Source organism: Mustela nivalis (genome assembly GCF_964662115.1).
Source record: "Mustela nivalis genome assembly, chromosome: 11".
Lineage (NCBI taxonomy): Eukaryota > Metazoa > Chordata > Mammalia > Carnivora > Mustelidae > Mustela > Mustela nivalis.
This window is the reverse complement of record NC_139030.1, coordinates 74835049-74860644: the sequence shown is the minus strand read 5'-3', so window position 1 is coordinate 74860644 and position 25596 is coordinate 74835049. Positions and strand designations below refer to the sequence as shown.

The window sequence follows — 25596 nt, the reverse complement described above, 5'->3', positions numbered from 1 at the left end:
AGGCCCAGCCTAGGACACTGGATCCGCTTCCCCCTGGATTCCATGGCCTGTGTGGGAGGGTAACTAGGTGAGTAAGTGTAGGGTGTCATTGGGAAGGAGGAAGGCCTGCGGGCTTGGCATCTCGGTCTGCTGCATGGACCAGTTGCATTCCTTCATTCATGTGTGGAACCTTGCACAAAGTAGGTACTTACCAACATTCCTGCACGCCTGTAGTGATACACTTGGTGGATAAGCTTGTCTGGGAAACATCATGTTATCATCCTGGGTGAATTTCAGACCTCTCATGGGAGACCTTTTCATCCCAACCTCCCAATTCTCCATTCTGCTCCTATCTTGAGGACTGACTGCCCCATCTCCAAGGTCAGAGAGAACTTACTCTCTGACCACAGCCTCCAATGCCCCCCACTCCCTCACTCAGTGACTCCCACAGTTCACAGTCCTTGACCTCAGGGACACTCAGGAGGCTGGTGTGGTCCAGTGGTTAGCAACATGGGTCACACTTCAGTCCTGCAACTGATTTGCTAATTTGGGCAAAAAGTACTTAGAATTGTCATGTCACAGGAGCATAACATGCTCAATAAATAGTAACACCAAAGAAGACATCTGTCACCCAGATCTTTCTGTTTTCTTCCAATCGGCCCCTTGCATTTTTATTTCTCGCCTGTTCCCCCTTAGAGTCTCTGGCCCATCTGTTGCCAATATCCTATCTCTACTCCCTTGCTCCATTATTCTTCCCTCAGACCTTCCTGGCAAATGCTCAGCTTTGGACCAACCTAACTTTCTTCATGCCAATGTCTAAGTTGCTAGAAAAAAAAAAAAAACAACCAACATCTGGACAGATGGTTGCTATAGAAACTTCAGTTCCTGTGGCCTCAGCTGGACCGTTAGTGCTCCCTGGCAGCCCTCATGCTCTTCCCTGGTCAACGGTTTTTCCTGCTCTCCAGAGAAACAGTTTCAAGCCTTCATCACTTTCCCCCAACCCCCTTTCCTTCCCTCACCAAACCCTCCATTCCTTGTGGATTATTTGACCTCCTAATTCTCAGAAAAGAACAAAAATCAGACTGGAACATTCCAAACCACCACCATCCCCCATCCTGCTCCCCACCACACACACACACCTCCGCCAAATCCACAGATACATCTGCATCCCTGCCCAGCCCTCCCCACTGCTACGGCGCAGGAAGGGTCATCCACTTCCGCGTTGGCGTCCTCTCGTTCCTCCAGTCATCTCAGCCACCTTGACTCTTCATTTACCTCCCTCTCTCTTGTGTCTTCGAGCCTGCCCTCTGTAGTGCTTCTTTTATATCCGCATTTAAACAGCCTGTTGTCCTACCACATGCTCTGCTTTAAGCCCCATCCTCTTGTCCGGTCCTGTTCCAATCCATTCATCTTGACTCTTCCCCCACCACCGTCTAATTTGCTAAAAGAACTACATAAACTCACGATCCCCACTTCCTTACCTTCTACTCATTTTTCACCCATCACGCCCTGCCCTCTGCTTCCCCCCCCCTCTCCTGTGAGTCCTTGTTGCTAACTCCAATGGACTCTTTTTGGTCTTGGATGCCAGTTCCTCTCTTACTTGACCTCTTAGAGGGATTGAATGCCGCTGACTGCTCCCTCCTTGAGATATGTTCTCCTCTTGGCTCCTGTAACAACAGAGCTCAAAATTCCCTTGCCCCTCCTCCTTAACCTGCATTGCACTGCTCCAAAACCCAGCTGTGCTAGCAAAGACCTCGTTTTCCCTCTATATACTCTCTTGGGCGTGTTCTTGTCCACACCAGTGGCTTTAGTTACCATCTTACCATCCAGAGGCTTCCAAATTTTGCACCCCCAGATCACAGTCTTGCCTAAAAAATTCAGAATTGTTTATACAAGCTGCCTACTGTTCATCTGCATGACAATGCCTCTCAGACACCTTAAAATCAGCGCTCTCAAACTAAACTCAAGCTCTCCTTCCAAACCTGCTATTCCTCCTGGTCACGGTGAGTAGCAGCACCATCCATCCTGCTGCCCGAGGGAAAGCACCTTAAACATTGTCCTTGACCTCTCCCCGGCAGTCTTCCTGTCCAGACCATCGCTGAGTCCTCTAGTTCCAGTGAGGTGCAAAGAGCGTGGGTTTTAGCTGAAATTCTAATTGTGGTTTGGACAAATTACTTAGCCTTTCTTAGCCTCAAGTTCCTCCCATGTAAAAAGGAAATCATAATACCTACTTCAAATGGTTGTGGTCAGGGTAAAGGAGAGCCTTTACTTGGTAGGCTTGCAATAAATATGAGTTCTCCATTCAGTACATAGGAGTGCTCATCTGTCCCGTCCCCTCCCTGCACCTCCCCAGTCACCTCCATGTTGAATTGATATTTACACAGTTTCTTGACCTCAAGAATGAAATTTCCCTTAATTCCTTCATGACTAAGGACTGTGGCTCATAGCTCCTTAGATTTATCCTAAAGAATTTGGAAAATGCAAAGAAAGGAGAGGGACACTGTTGCCATCGATCCCTCCAGTCTTTCTTCTAGGTGGTCCCTGTTCCGTTTTACATCGTTTTCTTGGTATATAATCACATATGCATCCTGCTTTTTTCCAACTAATCCAGATATTCTCCCAGATCAATCAAAATCCTTCAGAAACAGTGGAATGGCTGCTACCCTGCGTGGGATTGTGTCATAGTTTACCTGGCTACCTGCACTGCTGGGCTTTTCGAGTCTTTCCAGTAAATGATACTGAAGTGAACAGTTTCACAGAAAAACTTTAGCTCTTACATTTATGATAATTTTTCTAAGCCATAAATTCATAAATTGCATAAAGCTTATAAATCCTGAGCTAAAAGATTTGGAAATTTTTAAGTGGAGCAGTCTTTGAAATGGACTCAGTGAATATAGGCCTGGCCTCAACCACAAAGGGAGAGGTCAAGAGAAAATGGTATAGTTAATAGATTTTTTTTTAAAAACAATGATTTTCGATTTTGCTGAAAGAGGGTTGGGAAGGCCCAAGCAGGGCTCTGTAGGGAAAACATGCCTTTGACTTGAAGTTCCTGGCTTCATGATGGTGAAGAAGGGATTGTTTCTGTTTTTGTATTTTCATCTGGGTCAGTAAGAGGACAAACCATTCCTACAAGCTCTTTTCCCTCTCAGGAAGAGAAAATCCGTCCAGCATCTAATGATGCAGATCTGTGTTAACAGCCTTGCAGTTTAAAAAAAAAAAAAAAAAAAAAGTTAGAATAATGTATCCTGATGTGCAGTTAATTTTAGTTAAAATTTCCCTGGCAATTTAAAAACCTGGTTAATCTGTAAATCTGATAATTGGCTTTAGGTTTAGAAATGTTAAAGCTGCCCTCACCACCTCAGCTCTAGCAGGACTCACACAATTTCCCTGAATTCTGCACTCACCTGAGCACGCCCTTCTGGAATCCAGAAAGCAACAAGACCTCATTACCAGATCTGGTTCCTGATCTCCCCTAATAGAGAAAGTTACTGAGTGCCTCAAAGCTGACACATCCAAAACCAAACTTTCGGCTTTCTAGCCACCTCTAGATTCAGTCTTCCCACTCAGCCATGGAACCTACCTGATTGTCCAAATCAAGAACTTGAACTGTCTTGGATTTCTTCTTTTCCCATCTCACCACTCCCTAACATAGAATCCCTCAGCATATCCTGTTGACTCTACTTTTAAAACTTTACTTCTTTTTTTTTTTTTCAAGTTTTTATTTAAAATTCTAGTTAGGGGCACCTGGGTGGCACAGTCGGTTTGGGTGTCCGACTTTTATTTTCGGCTCAGGTCGTGACTTTTTCCTCATTTCAGCGGCCAGAATGAAGAGCACATGCTGCCTCGACTTCATTATTTCTCTCTTCTCTCTTCCCGCAGCTGAAACTTGCTTTCACTCTGGATCACGAGACTGGACTGCCTCAAGGATGTCACATCTACGAGTACCGCGACAGCAACAAGTAAGCCACTGGGTGGGGAAGAAAGGAGCTTCCCCTCACCCTGTCCCACAGAGGGGGCAGCGCCTGTGGGTTCTGTCACAGCAGGCTTCTCTGACAAAGGCTTGTCAGGAAGGGACTCACACTTTGGGGGGGCTCTCCTGGAAAAGAGTTGGCACAGAACTATTTCTCCTGTCAAATCTCTTGGGCTCCTAAATGTAGGACTTGAAGTACTTGTGTGTGAGGTATGACACATCTATTCAGAAGCAACCTTCCTTTCCAGATGTCAGTTTTTCCTCTGGGGGACCCCCGCCCCACCGCCACCACCTGTCTCCAAGGCCACGCTTGCTAGTTTGGTTCACTGAGTGACTTTGGCTTGTGCCCTTGGGTCTGAGCTCGCCTCTGTGACTAGGTTTTGTTGTGTTAGTCTACCTTGTGAGCTTTATACTCAGGGGATTTCTGGGTCCTTGCAGAGACTCAAGTCGGTAATCTTATTATTAGAAAGGGGGCACCTGGCAGGCTGCTCTAGGAGCTCTTTCCTTCACCACAGACTACTTTCCTGACTGTGTAGTTTTGTCTGTGACACAGCGAGTGCCCGCTGATAACAATGACAGTGGTGAGATGAGCAACAATGGCAGCTACCAGTGAGCCCCCACACTGGGCAGGCACACCTCTGGGGACATTACATCTCTTATCCTGTGTGACCCTCATAGCACCCCGAAGAGCTTTCCTCCATTGTTACCACTGCTGTATGTGCAGGAGCTGAAGTCTAGGGAACGGACGTAACTTGCTCTGGGTCACCGACCACAGTCGCATGAGGAAGAGTCACCATGAACCCAGTTGCTCTGGGAAGAGAATAGACGAACGACAGCTGTTGTCCCGCCTTGCTATTTCGGAAACCCCAGTCAGTGACAGGAACAGTCCCAACCTGGACTTGCGGACTGATTGTTTAACTATGTGAGCTATTTAATGGTACTCACTGGAAGGAATCCAGTAAGCACATGCCAGTGGAACTGTCCTTTATATTCCAGAAGAGAAACTTAGGTCTTCCTGAAGAACTCCTACTCTGGTTCCCCAGAGGGGTTGTGGGGACAGGGTGGATGGGTTACTGGGCGCCTTTGTGACTGAAATCTCCATCCATATTAGTTTCAAGATGTTACTCTTGTTTATCATTCATCTTTAGAGGATGCTGTAGTAAGCTGTTGTGTACCCTCTGTTCCTACCCTATTAATCACTTAGGAAAGATCGATCAAGTGCCCTTAACAGCATCTTTTTTCCTCTTGGATGGCGCTGTTTCTAGAAGCTCCAGGGTTTCTGGGCTGTTGTGTTGAGATACCATCTCGGCGTCTCATAATGCTGAATTTGGCAGGGAAGCAGGGCTGGACCTCTTGGGTCCAGGGATGGGGACCACCGAGTAGGTCTCCTGCGGGCAGGTGCAGGCGTCACTAGGGAGTTAGAGAAATGCCAGCCATAATCTGCTCATCCATGCTGCCCTGCGCTCCCCACGTTGGTGCCCGCCGGATGGCAGGGGGATGGCAGCCCTGCGCACACGAATAGTGGCAGCAAGAGCAGTCTTTCAGCCCAGGGTGCTGACACACTCCAGTTCTGGCCCGACTCCCTGCTTCTCGAGAAAGAGGTTGGCAGCCATTTCATTCAGTGGGAGGACGACAGACCGTGGGACGTCTCAGTGACCCCTTGCTGTGGCTCTGTCTCGCTCGTCCTCCTAGAGGCAGTCTCGCGGTTCATTAGCAGTGTGTGGGCAGATGTCCTAACCTCTGAGCCTCGGGTTTCTTCATCTGTTAAGAACAATGGGACTAAGGATGCCTTCTGCCAAAACTGGGGGAATAATGGTCCTGGGGATGGAAATGATATGTTAAGGACATCATTACAGCCTAGCACGTCAAGTGCCCATAGTAAGTGTGCCTCTCCTGCCCAAACAGAAGAATGACGTCAGGGCTTCCATTTTGTTTGCCAGTGGCTGCAAGCCTACCTCCATGAGCCGGGGCAGCAGCTAAGGGAGGACGAGTAGGGAAGAGGTTGGTAGGCATGGCTTTGGCTGTTGTCCGCTGGGGGCGACACACTCGGTCTAAAGGCAGCCTCTTCTGTCCACATGTGAATTGCCAAGGGAGGCCTGTAGAATCCCATGAGCTTGACTGTGATTTTCTCCTCTCCCCTGGGCTCTGCCCTGTCTGTGTTCCTCTCTTCACTTTTAGGGTCATTTCCCATAGAGTGCCTGAATCCCAGTATTGGTGTGACAGGGGTGTTTGGGAAATAATGCTGTTTCACCCCAGGCTCTGAGGAGTTCATGTTTCCTCAGGCAAGTCACACGAATGCAAGAGCCGCATAGTGAGAAGGTTTGCCTAAGAAATTAGCTTGATATCTGAAGATTAGTTTGGTACAATTCATTATTGAAACTACTGCTTTTACTATAATAATTCATGGTCATTTTAGTATTTAGCTCTGTCAAATTCAGTCCATCTGCGAAGAGGGTGTTGTAAATAAGTATTGAGATCATTGGGATGGTGGTCCCCAGTGGTCATTCCCTTCAAATGAAGTCGCCCTGCAAATAGGCACTCTGCTTTTATTTTCCCTGGATGCTCTTCTCAGCTTCCTTCCCTGGAAACATCCTGGTGGCCCTGGTATTTGGCCCCATGCCATCCTGTTCTTCATCTGCATTAAGGGGCTCATGCTTGCCCCTGGGCTCCAGGGAGGACAGGCCCTGGGACTGGTCTATATCTGATATCCGGCCGCACTTGGACCCTGCCTGTTATTGGGCTAGAGGGCACAGTCCTCGGGTCAGCATTCGTAACCGAGGTCATTAGAAGAAGGTAGCTGCCCTATTGTGCCTGGAGCCAGATTGGTAAAGCTCTTCACTCAGATTATCCCTTTAGCCCCTCAAAAGTTGGTCACATGTGCCCCTAAGAGACGTGAGGCCTCTCCCCACCACGCCAACAGGTGCTACCAGTGTCCACCACGGACCTTCTATTTTTCTGCTGTAGAAAGCTTCACTGCCTTTAATATGCAACCCAGGGAACCTGGGGCTGACTGAGAGTCGTTTCTCAGACTCAGGTTTGGAGATTTCTTCACGGGCCTAGGAAGAGGCCATGAAGAGCGAGTATGTGATTCATAAGTCAGTCACGCGTTCAGTAGGCTCCCACCCCATACCACATGTTGTGCTAGGCACTGGGGCACAAGAGATGACTTACACCTGTTCCAGGGCCTTGAGGAGTTTGGGCAAAGAGCAGACCTCACTGCAGCTCCCCTGGGGGACTCACGCTCCACAGTGGGGGGAGTCAAGGGCTATGGGAGTGCAGATGAGGAAAGTAGCTGCTTCAGACTTCAGAACAACTGTGAGGACAGTTGTACCCTTCATGGATGGAGAACTGTGTCCAGTTCTGTGCCTCCGTCCCCACAACCCTCCTCCCAGTGCCGGGGACCAGGAACTACTTGGCACACTGCCTCTGGCTCTTTGACCTCCAGCCTGTCCTCTCTGTCACCAGAGGGAGCTTTGCATAACTTTTCATTCTGGTTGCTTTTGAGACCTGATTTTTTACTTTGGTGTTCGATAGTTTTATGGCAGTCAGTCAAAGGGCAGAATCGTTTTTATTATGTTGCTGGGGGCTCGGTGTGGTTCTTCCATTTGGAAATTCTTCTCTGCTCTCTCTTTGATTCTCTCCGGTCTTTCCTAGAGCTCCTGTTAGAAACCTGCCATGTTATCAGTCTGCTCTTTTCCTCCATCTCCCTTTCTGCCAGTGACAAATTCCAGCACTTCCTCAAAAACATCTGTGAGTTTACTGACCCTGTAGCTGTTCATAATTGGCTGTTTAGTACTCTTTTCGAATGTGAAGGTTTGGGTTTTATTTTTAAGTTTTAGAAGTTCTGTTTGGAGCTTTTTAAAATCAGCCTGTTAATTTTGGGTTTTAGTTTAGTTTTTTAGTGCCCTAGTTTTTATTATGATTTCTGTCCCTTTCATCTCTTTATTTATTTTGATGACACATATCGTGTCTTTTGAAGTATCCAATTATCTCTAGTTTTAAGAGTACTATCTTTTGCATAAGTTGTGTCTGTCACCTTGCCTTTGTGGTGGCTCCCTTCCTTACTTGGTTGTTCTTTTTTATCCGGAGACCATCTTAAGTCGGGATTGTTTTCACCATGGGAGCCGTGAGTTCTGGGGGTCTGTGTTCATCACTGCGGTGTTAGTTCCACCAAGACCCCAGGGTTCCAGAGGCCCAGCTAGTTCTGTTAGGATTCCCGGAAGCTGGGTAGGATGGATTCAGTCTCTACACCAACCCATGCGATGTAGGCTTTGAATCTCCTTTCTGCGAAGGAGAGACCTCTGCTCTGCTTCACGTACGGACTCCAGGCTGTGAGAAAGGTTGTTTAAAGACCAACAGCCCTTCCTAGATTCCTGACTCTTGGATCCATTTCCCTGGCCAGGTCTTCTTCCTCCTGTGGACATGAAAATCCTAGAGCCTGTAACTGTGTCAGAGTTTGATCATCCCAGCCCCAGCTTCCATGATAAAGATTCTGGCTTTGACTTAGTTTCCTCTTTATTTTAGGTAACTGGGGATCTTCCCATTATTCTCTGATGCTTAGTTTTATATTCAAATGGTTCTAATCATGTATTTCCTCATTTTCCTGTGGTTGTGTGGGAAAGGAGGTCCCCATCCATTTAGTCTACCATCTCATCAGAACCACAGGTCTGAATGAACTGAATGCGAATCTGAGTACGCACTTGTTCATGCAGCGTTCTGAGGGTTTCTGCTAGGGACCAGTATAGCACTAGGCACTGAGACTATAGAGCTGAATGAACATTTGCGTGGCCCTCAGAGGCCCTGGACTAGTGGAAGGGGCAAGGTCCCCACCTGCTCCAACGTCCCCTATGTCCCACCCCTCCCAGACCACCTCAGGTCTCTCGTGTGTGATGTGTGTCTGTGTGACCAGGCTGTCCTTATTTCTAGAACCCCACTCTTTCCCACGGCCCTTTCCCCACCCATCTGGGGGTGACCCTTCCACTCTTAGCTAAGTTTTACTACTTCCAGAAAATCATTCTAGCCCCTAACAAACATCTCCCAGGAAGCCATTCCAGCCCTTCAAAACTGTCACAAAGGGCTGAAACCAGTGTCCCTCCTCCATGGTCCTCCGCCTCACCTGTCCCTTCTTCAGCATTCAACACAGGACAGTTTGGGCATTGGTTTACCTGCTGCTCCCTGTCCTGGCCTGGGCCCTTGTAAGCTCAGGGCCTTGTTTTGCTCCCTTCAGTGCCCCTGGTGCCTAGCCCAGGACCTGGTACACCATACTTGAGGAAGGGAGTGGGTGGGGGACCTAACATAATCTTTTAGAGAGGGAACCTGGCTCCTGGGAGTCAAATCTCTTTCCAGCCTTAGCTTTTCATTTGTTATACGATTATGATGAGGATTAAATTGCTCCTGATATTAGGGAAAACTATCTCCTTGGATAATTTATGAATTCTGAAGAACTAACATGTAGAAGAAAAAGCTATAAAAAAATTGATTTTTAACTCTGTAAGTATTGTAGTGATTATAGTTATTTACATCAACTGCTTTACATTTTTTTGCTTGATAGTGAGGCATAACAGTAACAATGACAATTTTAAATATGCCAGATACTTTGTTCGTGACCTCTCAAATTTTCTGGTCCATGCAGTGTAATAGTGATCAGAACTACTAGCTCACGAATGCCCACAGATCACCAGCGTGGGGCAAGGGGCTTACCTGAGTTAGTCCTAGTTCCACAACCACTCAGACAGATCTGAGGAAAATCCATCTCACAGGGGGAAGCTTTCTTGGAGGCCTCTAGATGTTGGCTATTTGCTGTGGGTTTCAAGTTGCCAACATGAGTCCTCCAGTCAGTCAGGAAAACCCAAAGGATTTGGTTTCATTAGTTTAGCAAACTAACCCATCCCCAGAGTAAGATGGAGTTGGGGAAGCTGGTAGTCTCCAGACTGGGAGAATTATTTTCATAATTCTACAGATTTTTTTTTTTAAGAGAGCACTTAACCTGCCCAAGGTCAAGAGCAGAGCCTGGGTTTTGCCCCAATGTGAGCCAATTCCAAAGCCCAGGCTGTGCCTTCACACCACCTGCTTTTCTCTCCAGAGCTTAAATCTTGGGGCAGGGGAGGAGGGGTGAGATCTGGTTCTAGCCTCTCCTTGGCAGCTCTGTCCTAGAAGCTCTCTGTCTGGGAAGTCCTGGGATTCCAACCCCTGCGGACTCCTAGGGAAGCAGACAGCCTGGTCCATTGGATGGGCTCCTGACCTGTCATCACAAATAGGAGTTTGGCCGGTCTTCTCCAGGGCAGGTCATTGTCCCCCTCTGGGATGCGGTCTTTCCGTCAGGAGCATGAAGATGGCCATATGTCTCAGGGCTGGGGGAGAACAGCATGAAGGGAAGTGTGATATGGCTGTGTAAGGAAACTGTTACCAAGCACGGTGTTCTACCTTGCAGCTTGCCTATGTGGCTTGTGCCCTGGGCCCTCTTGGACCCAGGCTGCAGCTCTGCAGTGCCCTCCACTCCCCCTGGGCAGCCCTGTGCCTCGCCCCAGTCTGGAGACTACCAGCTCCCCCAACTCCATCTTACTCTGGGGATGGGTTAGTTTGCTAAACTAATGAAACCAAATCCTTTGGGTTTTCCTGACTGACTGGAGGACTCATGTTGGCACCTTGAAACCCACGGCAAATAGCCAACATCTAGAGGCCTCCAAGAAAGCTTCCCCCTGTGAGATGGATTTTCCTAAGCTCAGCGCCTTTCCACCTTCCTAAACCCAAGTGGGAGGAATGCAACATTGCGGCTTTCCAGAGGAGAGGGCCGTGCTGGTCCTCGCGTTGTCTGCTCTCCAGAGCCCACGGGCACCTCATCACTCATGTCACTGGCCTTTCTGGCCTTTCTTGCCAGAAAGGTCCCGGGCCCCGGGACCCTGCCAGCCCACCTGGGTTCTTTGCCCTCAGCCCCTGGGCACATAGTGCTTTCTGGACCTGAGGCCTTCCCAGCATGCTGGCCTGCCCCAGGGAACTAGCTGGCTCAGTATCCTCAGTTTGGTCTTAGGACCCTGTCGGCACAGTCAGAGCAGACCCAGGGGGCAGAGACAGTATTCTCTCTCTGTTCTCTTGTTTCCATCATGGGGCCATGCCAGGTGAGCTCAGGTCCCCTGACAAGTAGTGTCCCAGACAGGATTAACGTGTGGGAGATGCACAAGGGGATGAAGGGCGACAACAGGAGCGGCCACAGGCTGCAGACCAGGGCACCAGCCTTCCCCTGTGAAGAAAAGGGTGAGGAAAGGCAGGCCAGAGGCAGAGGCTCAGCCTGCAGCCTGATTCCAAGACGGCTTAGGCCAGGCCAGTAGAGTGGCCTCGAACCAGCCTTGCTTGTTGCAGTAGTCTCGGATCCCATGGGAACCACCCTCCCAGGGCAGCCCCAGGCCACCCTTTGCCCCCTCAGATCTACCTTTACACCCCACTATGGGGAGCAGCTCCTCTGTGGCTCTTGCGGGCCTCTCTTCCCAAGGAGGAGCTTCAAAAGGAGAAATGAATGGGATAGGCTCCTGCTTCCATCACGGACTAGAACTCGGGGTCCCTGCTGGGCCTCTCCTCCCTCTCCCCTACTGTCCCTCCCAAATACTTCTCACCCCTAGCCAGCACCTGAGCAGGTCTTGGCGTCTTAGCCGGTGGTTTGACCCAAACCCGCGTCATGAGGTCATGACACCAGGGTTGGTGCGTATCTGTATGTCTGTTCCCAGTGGGGCAGGAGCAGCAGGAAGTTCCCCTGAGTTCCACACACCTCCCTGCCTGCGCCTCCCCTGATCCTGGTTGACTGTCCCGCCCTCACTGCCCATGAAGACGGCCCCTCCCATCTCCTGGCCCTGATGAACTTGGAGTCTGAAGAACCCTGGCAGCAGCTGGCGCTGGCAGTTGTGAAGGGCCTGTGCCATGTCATCCCTGGCCCCCAGGACCCCAGGCACCATCATATCTGTGAGTGTTAGCAAACCCAGCTCTGCAACTGCCTCTCCTGCTGTCCTCTCTGGCCTGCAGAGGAATGGCGCCAACAGACTCCTCCGTGGTTTGGTATCCATCTTCATCATACATTGTTGTTGACCCCGGTGGAGGAATGTCCTGCAGGCGCTCCCACAGAACACAGGCCTCAGCTGGGTCTTCTGGTACTTCTCAGTAGTTCATCCGTGCCAGCATGGCCCCTTCCCTCAGCCTCTTTCCTCCTTCCTCTGCTGTCTGCCAGGGCAGTTCATGCCCTTCCACTTCCCTCAGCCTCAGCTATCACTGTCTCTGGGCCTCTAAGGGCCACCCCAGGAGCAAGTGTGCCCTCTTGGGCCTTTGTGGGGCATCAAATTGCACATCCCACAGAATACCCCAAGTCCATGAATTCTTGCTCATCTCGTCTTATGTCTCGTCTTCTGTCCCTTTGATCATGCCCCTCGAATCCTGCTGGCTGATTCTCACTCTTGGTATAGAATCTCTGTCCCCCCTTATCAGGCCCCGCACACCCCCAGCAGGACCATCATACTAGCCCTGAGCCCTAATCAGGGGCCTGACAGCCCGGAAAGGTAGGGGACACTCCTGGGGACAGGGGAGGGACCTGTATGTGTCTTCCAGCACAGGGACATTGCTAGCCTCCTGAGAGAGGAAGGGCCACCATTTTGCAAGCTGCCAAGGGGGCCCCCTGTGGCTGTCCCACTTTGACTTTTAGCTGCTCGTGGAGGGCACACCATCTGTCATTGTCCCTCTGCTGGGCATTGGCACACCTCACGGTAACCAGCCAGCCTCACAGTCCTGGGGGACGCTGCCCCCCCCAACCCCCCCTCCAGGCTTTTACGTGTTCCAATCAACACCCAAGTCAAGCCAAAGCTTTTTCCCTAGGCACCATCAACAAATCTCTGAGCCTTCAGGCCACCACTCTGTGCCTTGGACTCTCCATGTCCCATGTAGCTCTCAGAAGTGCAGCCCCTCTGCCTGCCAGCCAACGAGTGAGCAGTCCAGTGAGCAGCCCCCGAACTCTCAGACCCGCAGCAGCGCTCCTGGTGTTGGTTCAGACCTGCTGGCAGACGGCAGGCCAGCCGTAGAAGAGAAGGGGGCAGGAGAGGGCAGGAGAGGACAGGAGGGAGTCTTCAGACCTGCCCACAGTCCCGCCCCGTGCAGGACCGGAAGGGAGCAGTACCGCCTAGGGAGAGTCTCAGGTCCCAACCAGGCCCATGGGAAGTCACCGAGCTGAAATCGCCTGTCTGCCGGAGGAGTGGGTCACAGTGGGAACAGCCCACCAGAAGTGCAGCTCAGTCCCCATGCAGGGGTGGGGTTGGAGAAGCTGCAGCCCAGCTGAAAGGCAGTTTTTGCTGCTAGAGCACAAGGTCCCAGAGGCCCAGAGCTGGGAGAGAGCAGGAGCTCCTGATAATTAAGCCCCAATAATTCGTTTCCCCACTGCTAGGTTCCCGTTCTAGTCCTTCACCTAAAATAAGCAGAGGAGGTATTTCCCAGCATCCCCGACCACTTCAGACCAACACCAACACTTCCCTGCGCTTTGGAAGTGATACTTTTTATCCACACCTGGGACCCAATGCCAGTTCCTCAGGCTAAGTGGTGACATTACCTAAGAGCCCCCAGACCTCCCACCGACACTGCCAGTCCGACTGAAGAAAGCCTTTCTTGTTCTTGGAGAGGCCCCTGGTTAGGAGAAAGGGGAGCTGGAAATCCAGGGAGAGGAGGGAAGTTGGAGGCATTGCAACCAGAGCGAGGTGCCAGGAGCGACCTCATGGTACAGGCCTGCAGCCGCAGCCAGCAGGTTGGAATGCGCCCGGTGCAGGTGTGAGCTCCCTGCTCCCATCCCGGCCCTCGTCCCTCGTCCCTCGTTGTGGGGCACTGGCAGGTGCGGGGGCCATTGGTGGGGTGTGGGACCAGCTCCAGCTCAAGCTGCTGCAGCCAAGATGGATCAGAGGGGGGACACTCCTCCCACTTCCACACCAGCCAGGGAGGTGGGAGGGGGTGCACGCTGGACCCTCCCACCACCTCACACCCACAGCCTCCACACCTTGGAGGCCAGAAATGCAGGGAGCATTGGACTTCGGCTTTCTCTACAGAATGGGAAGGCAGGATGAGCACTACTCCCATTTTACAGAGAGGGAAACCCTGACTCTGAGCGCTGCCCAGGGTGAAACCCCACAGGAGAGGTGGAGCCAGCAGCCTTCTCGCCCAGTTACCATCTGAGCCACGGGATACCTGGTGGAGGCAGGGCCTGCCTCAGCTACGCGGAGTGCCAAGGGCAGGGAGGGCAGCAAGGCCTGGGTCATCGTGCCTGATGGTTCCCATCACCCTGTCTCCCACAGATGCAGTGCAAGCCGCAGGTGGCCGGGGCAGGGAGACACACTCGATCAGCCGTAGGGATTCGGCACTCTTTCTCTGCCTCCTGAGAGAACAGGGGACATAGGGGCCCGAGGTTAGGTTTTAGAGCCCTGAGCTGCCTGAGCAGAGGTTTTCCATGCCCCCGGGCTGGGTGCTCAGCCTGAAGGACAAATCAGTAGCTACTCAGCTCCTCCTGGCTTGCTTGCTTTTCCTGCCTTTTCTTTTCTTTTCTTTTCTTTTCTTTTCTTTTCTTTTCTTTTCTTTTCTTTTCTTTTCTTTTCTTTAAGATTGATTGATTGATTGATTTGTAACTGGGAGTAGGAGAGTCTCAAGCTGACCCCACACTGAACACAGGCTGTATCCCAAGACCTGAGATCATGACCTGAGCCGAAACCAAGAGTCAGGCGCTTAGCCCATTGAGCCAGCCAGGCGCCCCTTATGCTGGCTTTCTGAGGCCAGAACTGAGAGTGAGAATGTGGGATCCAGCAGTGGGGGATGGTGCAGACACATCAGACACCATCAGACACTCATCTGTGTCTCAGCGTGGACAGGGATGCCATTCCACTGCTTTCCATAGTGTGTGGGGAAACAGATTTTCACAGTAAACTCACTGGTAAGCATATTTTTGAACTATGATGTGCATAGAGAAAAGTGCATAGAGAAAAGCTATACATCTAGTTCAAAGGAGAATAGAAATGAATACACCCACAGAAGTATTACCCAAATCAAGAAACTGAACATTTCGGTACCTGGGAGCTTCCCTCCTGCCCTTCCCCTCCTCCCAAAAGGAATCCACCATCCTAACTTCGAACACCACAAATTCATTTCGCCCAGCCTCGAACTTCATATGGATGGAATCCTTCCATATACTCCCTTTCCTGTCTGATTTTTTTTTCTTTCCCGGTGATATTTGTGAGAATTCATCTTTGTTGCTGCAAAGATGTTCTTCTAGCCACGTCCATTCCTCCTCACTGCTGGAAGAGTTGACTTTGTGCGAATCCATCTGTCCAGTCAGCATAATCCAGCCAACATGGGGTTCTTTTCCAGTGTAGAGTTATTAGAAATCATTGAGTATATGCCTAGGAGCAAAGTGGCTAAATCACAGAAAAAATACCCACTTCAGCAGACACTGCCGAATGGTTTTCCCAAGTGATTGTACCAGTTTAACACACAACAGTGTATGAGATTTCATGTCTACTGTCCAGTCAGTAGCATGCCTTTTCAAATCTCAGCCCATTTTTCTACTGGGTTTTCTGGTTTTCTTGTTGATCTATTGTTCTTTCTATTCTGAGTACGAGTCCTTTCTTGGTTATACATGTTACAAATATCTTCTACTCTGTAGCTCACTTTTTTACTCTCTTTGGTAGAGTTTAAATGAACAGAAGTTCCTCATTTCAATATAGTTCAGAGTATCAGGCTTTTTCTTTATTGTTAATTCTTTGGTATCCCATTTAAGAACTTTTAATCAAAATCCTGAAGACTTGTTTGTATTATGGTTCTCCAGGGAACCAGAACCAATATATGTGTCTCAATATACTTATATTGATTTAAATGAGATTTATTATGAGGAATCCACTCATGGGATGACGGAGGCTGGGAAGTCCCGTGATCTGCCGTCTATAAGCTAGAGAACCGGGAAAACTGATGGTAATTTAATGGAGTCCAAAGGCTTGAGAACCAAGAAAGTTGATGGCGTGAATTCCAGTCTGAGGGCAGCAGAAGAGGAGATAAGATGTCCCACTGCTCAAGCAGTGAGACATGGCAAAGAGGATGAGCTCCTCCTTCCTCTGACTTTTGTTCTCTTCAGGCCTCCAGCAGATCAGATGATCCCTACCCACTTTTGGGAGGGCTGTCTATCCTACTGATTCCACTAACTCAAATGCTCATAGACACGCTAGAAATAATGTTTATTCCAGGCATCCCCGGGCCCGGCAAGCTGACAAAAAAGTCACCATCCAGATGTTCCTACAGTATCTTCTAGAAGCTCTCTTGTATTACCTTCTCCATGTTATATCTATAATATACCCAGAATTGATTTTTTAATATGGTTTAGCAAGTTTCCTTCTTTGCATGTGTTTATCTAATTAGCCCAACATCGTTTGTTGAAGAGATTTTCCCATTGTCACACCATGCTGCCTTGTCAAAAGTCTTGTTTCCACGCTCTGTTTCACTTCATGAATCTATGTGTCTGCTCTTGTGCCAATGCCACGCTGCCTCGGTTGTTGTACCTTTGTTAAAAGTCTTAATCTCCAGGAGAGCTGGACCTTCCACCTTGTTCTCTTCTGTGAAGGGCGTCTAAGCTGTTCTTGGCACTTTCTATGCCCATATTAATGTTAGAGTCAAATTGTCAGTCACCACACACATGCACACAGTCTTACTGGGATTTACATTGAGATTGCTTAGATTCACAAACCATTTTGGGATTTTATGATACTGAGTCTCCTATGCCACAAACATCATATATCCTGCTATTTATCTATGTCTTCTTTAATTCTTCTTCTCAATACTGTCTTATAATTTTCTATGTAAAAGCCTTACTCATCTTGTGTTAGATTCCTCCTAGGCATTTGATATTGGTCGTACTATTTTAAATGGTAGGGTGCTTGGGGGGCTCAGCCTGTTAAGTGTCTGCCTTCGGCTCAGGGTATGATCCCAGGGTTCTGGGATTGAGTCCTGCATCAGGCTCCCTGCTCAGCAGGGAGTCTGCTTCTACCTCTCCCTCTACTCCTTCCCCCCGTTTGCATACTCTCTCTCTCTCCCTCTCTCTCTCTCTCAAATAAATAAATAAGATCTTTAAAAAATAATTAAGTGAATTTTTTAAAAAATTCCTTTTTCTCCTTGTTGCTGAGACATGGAAGTACAACTTGTATTGATCATGTATTCAGTGATCTTACTAAATTTATTTATTAAACTCAAATAATTTGTTTATAGATCCTTTTTAATTTTTCTATATACCCAGTCACGTCATCTCCAAGCAGTAAGAGTTATACTTTCTCCTTCCTGATGCTCATACCATGTACGTCTTTTTCTCGCAATTATTGTGCTGTAAAGCGTTTAATGGAAGTGATGGTAGCAGATATTCATGTCTTGTTCCTGATCTCAGAGAGAGAAGTTTTTACCACAAACTCACGCAAGATAATGAAATCTTACCCTTCAATATACACTTGATTTTACTTTCCACTCAGGACGAGCTTTCAGTGTGGAAAGACTTTTAGGTTTGAAATGGGGCAGTGGTGGTTTGTAGGCTGAGAGCAAGGCAGATGGAATCAATGTTTTAAGAGGACAGAAACAGGATTGTCACAAGACGGTGTCTCATTTTAACTTTGTGACGAAAGTTTCACCTTGTCCACTTTACAGAAGGACCCGTGGCTGACCAGGGGTTGAAACAGAGGTGTCAGACCCAAAGCCCAGACTTTTCTCACCCCTCCCAGACTGCCTGCTAGAATATTTTTTTCAAAGATTTTATTTATTTATTTGAAAGAGAGAGAGATCACAAGTAGACAGAGGAAGACGGGGGGGGGGGGGGGGGAAGCAGGCTCCCTGCTGAGCAGGGAGCCCAATGTGGGGCTGAATCCCAGGAGCCTGAGACCATGACCTGAGCTGAAGGCAGAGGCTTAACCCACTGAGCCACCCAGGCGCCCCTAGAATGTTTTGGGTTTTTTTTTAAGGTTTTTAAAGAGAGAGAGAGTACAAGTAGGCAGAGCAGCAGGTAGAGGGAGAAGGAAAAGCAGGCTTCCCGCTGAGTAGAGAGCCTAATGTGGGTCTTGATCCCAGGACCCTGAGATCATGACCTGAGCCAAAGGCTGTGACTTAACGGACTGAGCCACCCAGGTGTCCCTACCTGCTAGAGTATTGAATGTGAAACCCCTAAGGTCACAAAACTGTCACTTTTGTCGCAGATTTCCAGGGGAAGCATTGTTGAACTACCTCATAGGTATATTTAACATCTTTTCTTTCTCCACCTCCAAATCCCCACCTATCGCTGTCATCTCCCCCATCCCACCTTTGATTTCCATCGCCATGGGTGCAGACTCACGCTGGAAGGTGCCCTCCCTGCTTGCCTGAGACCCTGAAGGGCTGCACCTGCCACTCTCCTCAGCCACCTGGTTGAGCCACCCACAGGCCAGGGCCTTCCCCACTTTCTGCCCCTTGAGCGCTTATCTGACGTCAGGGAGTAGGGGGTGAGAACTGAGGGCTTTCCTTCAGTCAGGCAGCTTGGGCTTTGGGGGTGGAACTGTGTCTTAAGCCCTTTGAAGTGTCAGCTGTCCCAATTTGAGGATTGCACAGATAGACAGAATATTTCTCTGCTGAGATATGAAGAGAGGAAGGCAGAGTGCAGGGAGGGTAGAGACCCAAACCCAAACAGGCCCTGGGGCTGGCAAGGGCTCCCTGGGCCCAGGCCTTAGCGAGAATGTCCCCATTACTCTCACACCCCTCCTTTTGCAGCCCAAATAACTACCCAAGGATGACCTGGAAGATTTCCCCACAAGACAGAAAATTCTAGGACACCAAGAACTCTCAAAACTAAGAACTAAATTGAAACTCTCGAAGACCTTATAAAAGACAGTAAATGTTTCTTTGGTTGATTTAACACAGGGTTGCATTAAGCAAACAACTTTTTCTCCTTCTGAGGTTCAATGTCCTTTGGATAATTTTGCCTTTCCCTTTATGCGATTTCTGCAACAGACCACAGTCTCCACATTCTGGGGAGCCCCGTGGGGCCACCACTATCCAGAGTGACTTGGAGCAAGCCTTTCAGTTGTTTTTCTTCCAAATGCTTCTTAGCATGTGGTGACATTTCTTTGATGGGGAAGAGAGAATTAGTATATTTGTTTTCTATCTCCACCTGCCATATCCGTACCTATTTCTGAATTTTCTGGTGCAATACGTGCATCTTTCTTTGCATCCCGGGAAGGAAGACTGCTCTTTGGCTGCCTGTAATGAGCAGATAGCTCAGCTGGGCAGTTTTAAACCCAAGGAGACCTGTCCCTTTCCAAGACTTTAGGGCATTCTAGAAGATGCTGGTGATATTCAGGCCGTCCCCTGTGGGATAAATAGGCCCACTCAGCTCCTGGCATGTGGAGTGGGACTTCCGGCTCCCTCCATGCCTGTGCGCCCTGCCAGACCTTAGTGCCTGTTTGGATACTTAGAGTAGCAAGTGGTGGGTATGTAAATACCCTTTCTTGGGTACTGGAAGTCCAGAACCCAGGCCCACGCCGCAGAGGGCTGAGACACTCTCGGGAGGTTAGCCCCTACGAGAAAAAAGCCACAGGATTGTGTTTTGGCTCCAAGCCTAAAGAAAGGTGCCCGTGGCTGTCAAGCTGCCTGGCGGATAACCAGAACGTGCTTGGCTCTTTCTAAGCGTTTGGCTGTGCTCTCTGTGGGGAAGTGTTCCCGATCGGTCTTCACGGCCACTCCCCAGCTCTCTGGGGCCTTGTGGCTTTTTCTTGGTGGTTGAGCAGGAAGCCTCCAGAGCCTGAAGGAATTGCTGTGCTCAATGACAAAGGCCATCAATTGACATAAATCACTCAGAGGCGGTCTCATTTATTGAAGAGGAATGGAACACAGTTTACTCTGTCCTCTGAGCACACTGCTTCAATGGCGGGCACTCAGGTGAGGAAAGATCTCACAGAGTGACTCAGAACAAGCACCCAGCTCCTGGCCATTGAGTCAAGGGCGTGCCATACAGCTCAGCGGTGGGGGGTGGGGGGCAGCTGTGATCTTTAGATAAATACGGTAATGTCTGAGCAATCTGGGACCTTCAGATATATTCTCTAGAACATTATTTTTTCACCTGGAAAAAAATTCGTTCTTCCAAGCACCAAAAGTTTTGTTTTACCTTTCTGTACCTACTGTTTGCTTGAATAGTGTTAACCAGACATAAATGCAGCCCTTTCTAATAATTTGGGATTGTTCACAGTGTTTGTGTTGTGATATAGAAACGTTTTCCTCGTGGGCTGGCATGCTGTGCCATGCCCTCTCCCTCCACTCTGAATGCACTGTGGTGCCGCGGGTTGTCACATGACCTGCTGAGCCCCTGCCCCCTCTGCCTGTGTGTCCCCCATTAACAGTCATCATGGCTTGCCACGTCTCCAGAAGCACGAGGCCCCGTCGGGGTGTGGAGTCAGGGAGCTGAGTTAGCTGGTTAGAATCGTAGTGCAGGAGGAAAAGCCCCAGATGGGGGGGGGGGGGCTCCCCGTGAGTCACCTTGTCCTACTGCTGTGCTTTGTTTGTTGTTTATTTCCTGGTTCTGCCCTGTGCTTCGAATATTCTAGATTGTGTGTGATTGCCTTCCAGATAAGCACAATAAGGTTGTGCCTTTAAAATCCCGTGAACTGAATCATTCAGGACATTTGTCATGTTGGGAGGCTCTTCCTTACTGCTGACCACCCCCAGTTTCATCGAAATCTGCGGCTTCCCATTCTTCTTTAGCACAGATGAAAGACCATTTAGCCGGCCACCAGCTTCTGAGTCATAAACATTCTAAGAAACCAGCAGATTCCTCAGTGTTCCGTTCCTGAAGCTGAAGGAATTTTTTTCTCATTTGGGCCTTCTTCTTAGCGTGTTTTCAAGCTCCTAGTATCATCAGACTTGACTCTCATGTTTATGGACCCATTTGTCTCCTCAGAACCAGTTTACTTGATTGTGGGCCCCTCGAGGCAGGGTCCTGCCTTTAGCTTCCTGACCCATGAACTCCTCGCAAGGGGATGGAAAAGTCTCGTGGGTAGAGGGTGGGAGTGAGGGTCCAACCTCCTTCCTCAGACCTCTGAGGACCCACTGCCACCGCGCTCGGTAAGAAAGTGAAGCCGCCTGTCCACCAGGGAGAGCCCCTGTCCTCCTCGCACCTCCTTCCCATCCACACCCAGCCTCGGTGGAGGCTGGAGGCCAGCACTGGTCAGAACCCTGGGAAAGATGGGCTAGAGCAGGGGAACCACAGGAATCATCAGGAAACCCTGATACTCAGAACTGTGTTACATACCAGATGGGTCACTTCCCACTGCCAAACCTAGAAAGTGACCTCAGGAAGATTCCCTAGCGTGTGAGCAGGGGCCCTGAGGTCTGCCCACGTGCTTCGTGGCCTAGAGAAGCAGTTATCAGGTGTTTTCAGCCCAGACCTGGACAGCTTTCCTTTGCTCGTCCCTCAGACTTCACTGGACCCGTGCTAGCACCAGCTACCGTACCAGCCGAGCACAGGCAAGGAGGAGGCCCCTCCGCCCTGAAGCTCACAGCCCGTGGGTAAGACGGGCATCTAAACCCACATTCTCAAGCTGTGACAAAGGCCACGGTGGAGGTGCACAAGGTGTGCGGAGAGCGGGCTCCCAGTGAAGTGCCCATCCCACATGTGCTGCTTGGTGCCTGCAGTGTTGGGGTGTCAGTGTGGGAGACCCTGCGGAATGTAGGGTCTGGTGAGCCCCAGACCCACCCAGGGGGAGGCAGTTGCTCTGTGGCAGGGGGCTGAGGGAGGGGCAGGAGCTAGCAGAGGAGCTCATCAGGGTCTGTGTTCTGTCTTGTCAGCCTCTGTAAGGGTGAGAGAATGATGGCTAGAAGGAGAGTGGTTGTGTCCCCCCGGGCCCAGCCTGAATGGCTCTCCCTGTACCTCCAGATCTAGCACAGGGTGGCCTTCCTCCTGCTGCTTCCCCAGCGGGGTGAGGGTCACCATTCCTGGGCGGATGGCCACAGAGCGGGGAGCAGCACCCACTCTCTGTGTGAGGTTGGCAGTGGAACGCCCCTGGTCTGCACACTGCCTGCGAGGATGTCCGGGTGCAACCTAGCACCCAGAATTTTCTGTGAGCGGTAATTGAGCAGTAAGCCTACCAATATGCAACTGTGACATATGAGGACCCAGGCTTGAGCCTCACAGAGATTTGCCCATGAGTGGACTGGCATGACTCCATTAGCCAGGGAGTACCATCCCTCTCCCCTGCAGTGGCTGCACGGAGATATGAGAGGCCTGGGCAGGGGAGGACAGCTGCAGCTGGGGAACTACATGGACCCTGGAGGGCATCGGGCAGGGCCTCCTGCCAGCTGGGGACAGACCAGCAGAGGCCAGAGAGTGCTGGGTGCTGTGGATTGGTCTTCCCAGTCATGAATGGCTGACCAGGCCTAACCTCAGTTACCTCAGCTACCTCAGCTACCCATGAGGAAGCTCCCAGAAGGCCATGCTGACACAGAAATCTGGTCAGCATCCCGGGTGCCCAGCCTTCCCAGAGCCTCTAGAAGTCCTGGATAAACAGGGCTCCCCAAGACGAACTTGGAGTGGCAGCTCGGGAAAGTGAAACCGTTGGATCCAGTGAGGCTTTGACATCTGCTGGCCTCACTGTCTGACTTACCACTGACCCGGCTCACTGGGATAAAGGGCCTCATCTAGATTGTTCTGGCCTCGGGTCTAAGGTCAAGCTGAGGGTAATACCCGGAAAGGGCTGAAGGCTTCCCACAGCCTATATCTGAGAGCTTTCGTTGGCCCAGAGACAGAGGGTAGAGATGGAGATGAAAACCAGAAATCCCCTTGCTGGCCCCCACCCACTGTTCAGAGGGAGAGCAGGGGCCTCAGTGTGTCCTAGAGGTTGCCCTGGCAGACACTTTACCATGTTGGGGAAGCCCAGAGGCTCTGGACAGGAACATATCCATTTAAACCACTCTGAGCCTAGTTCATAAAACGGTAGGTCAATATTTTACAAGTCACTTAGCTAATGAAGACCTCTGCCAGACTCAACATACCACATCCCAGTGGGTGATAAGACAAGTGTTAGTTCACTGGAAACAGCCCAGAGGAGAGGTTTTTCCTTTCTTTTTCGTAATCTGCTGGGTTTCATACTTAGATAGAGTGAGGCGGGCTGCCCTTGGACAAGAATATTCGCTTGTCAGGTGGCCCAACAAATGAGCCCCGGCTACACCCTCACCCCGTGCCAGGTCTAAGCAGCAACCACCTGCAGGCGAGTCGGAATCTCATTAGAGCAGACTCACATGTCCCACTCGGCCGGCGGAAGCCATCTTCGGTTCTGTCTGCCAAGTCCACATGCTGCCTTCCTGCGGGGAGAAGCTCAAGGGATGCCACAGGAGCTGTGACTGCAGCATGATCTCCACTCCCACCTCCAAAGACAGGCCTCATTTTCCCCTCAGCATTTTCTCTGGAGCATTGAGCAAACCATGTCTCTGAAGGGCCTCGTTTGTTCCCCCAAGCATTTTATTACCATCTACACATGCCCTTGGCTGTGACCTACGCTTGCCCTTGGCCATGGGATACAGAGATGGGGTGGGGGGGCCTGGTCCCCAGGCAGGAAAACCAACCTCAGTGGAGACCCTCGCCATCCGTGATGAGCTCTGAGCCTGGACTGAGCCTTGAAAACTCAGCCTGACTGAGTGCAGGAGGCGCACCCGGGCGTGGCCAGCAGAGGGCGCCCCGCGGGAGCCCAGGAGCAGTCCTGCAGAGTCTGGGGGCCCAGCGCCCGAGAGGAGGCCCAAAGAGCACCCTGGGAGCAGAAATGCCCATGTCCTCATGACTTGGTGTGAGAGCTAAGCTGAAGCCAAGGGAGCGGCCGCCTGTGATGCAAGAAGCCAGATCTGTGTCAGGGCTCAAGCCCCTCCAAGGGCTTTGGCCACAGCTGGGGTAACCAAGGGACCGACACAGACTGTTGAGATTTTTCTGACAGGGTGGAACTCTCCAGAGTAAGCATTAAAAAAGGCCTGAATTCTTTGCCCAAGTCAGAGTTCAGTGTGGAACTACACTCTCAGGACAGGCTAGAAAGGCTCGTTGGAGGCTTACCGAGCAGCGGCTCCCAGGGCAGGCATTCAGACCGAGGCATTTGGGGGTCAGGATGGCCGTGGCTCTGCAGAAAGCCCCGCCCTCCCTTCTGAACTGGTGGGCCAGCCCATGGCCACAGCTGGAGCAGTAGCAGTAGCAAGAAAAAGAGGTCGCCGAGGAAATAGACAGAACCTTCGAGCCTTTAGCTAGTGACTGGAACAGGCTAGGAGAGGGGATGGCTCTGGGGACTAGGGCAGTGAGAACCAGCGTGCTCAGCACCTGTGCTCATTCAGTGGCAACACTGAGATGCAAGGTGGGGGCTGAGCCCCAGCATAGATGAGAGAAAGCATTTCCTTGGGGAAGTGGTGAGGTACAGATAATTCCAACTCCTGATCTTTTTGTCCCCCTGAGCAGTAAAGAGGCAGAGGCCAACCCAAGGCTGCAAATAAGACTCCCAAGATTGCAGAAATGTCCCAGCCCAGCCAGGTGGGCAGGTGACCTCATGCGTGTACCTACCTGGTATAGTCAGCTGCAGACCAAGGGGCAGGGAGCAGCCCCAGGGAACATCTCCATCCCCCTGGGCTTGTGGAGCACCAGGCTGAGAGGAGTAACCTGGGCTCTGTGGGTGCTGCAACCCTTGCTGAAGGGAGGAGGTACCCTTGACTATTAGGAGGAAGGACTTCAGTGATGTGGCAAACCACCTTGGGGCAGGCTCTGTATTGAGCCCTTGGTCAGGCACCACTCAGGAAAGCCTGCTGCCCAGTCCTCAGGGAACTTTGGGCAGGCAGTTCAGGATAACCTGAAGAAAAAGCAGTGGGCGGGGCCTCTGTGTCCCTGGTCTGTGAGCTTGGAGGAACCACTCTGCCTCTGAGCCTCCCTTTGCCCCATGAACGATGAGGGGTCTAAGACTTGTGAAAACAGCATAAAGTGCCAGGGAAATGGGGGTATTGGTCTTGCATAGACAAGCAAAATTACAGACAAAACATCTCTTTGGAGCATGGTAAACAGCTGAGCGAGCCAGCCGGAGAGAGGTTGGCATGGGACAGGCCTGAGTGGCTTGGGAGGCATTGGGGGTAGAACGCGCAGAAGCCCACAGAAGGCTGCCGTGTGAGCTCGTTGGATTTGGGCCAGCTCAGAGCCAAGAGGCCTTATCAGTCCTTGCCCCCTTTCTGGGCTAGACTGGGCAGAGCACCCTCAGAGCAGCTGCCCTGCGCCATCCCCAGCAGCCTCAAGCATTAAAGGCTCAAGACTTGGGCTCCAGGATGATGCTCAGGTCTAGACTCTTGGCTCCAAAGGATTTTACAAGATATATTGTCTTTGAGGAAGCCAATGGCACCCACATGGGCCTTTTTCACAAACAAAGTCATAAATAGCATGTTTGGGTGCCTCTTCAGAGACTGAGACCACTGAGACCCTCTCCTGGTGTGCCCCACAGTGTCCCAACACACTTTCATGGCCCAGAGAGCCCTGACCACGTCCGCATGCCAGTGCCTCCCACCTGACCCTCTCTTCCCCATGGCCTTGAACAAGGCATGCACAGGAGGTCAGCCAGACCAGGGCTCAGGATGGGGGCTGATTGCCG

The 25596-nt window shown here is 50.7% G+C and overlaps 1 protein-coding gene across 3 annotated transcripts in view; it reads left to right on the top strand.

Annotated features, from left to right (window-relative positions):
• The window catches only part of DIS3L2 (DIS3 like 3'-5' exoribonuclease 2), a 359703-nt gene that overhangs the window by 316868 nt on the left and 17239 nt on the right, over nucleotides 1-25596 (top strand). For all 3 annotated transcript variants that reach the window (XM_082690641.1, XM_082690643.1, XM_082690642.1), the window contains exon 14: nucleotides 3859-3938. In XM_082690641.1, coding sequence (XP_082546767.1) covers nucleotides 3859-3938 — 80 coding nt within the window. The remainder of the gene's footprint in view (nucleotides 1-3858; nucleotides 3939-25596) is intronic.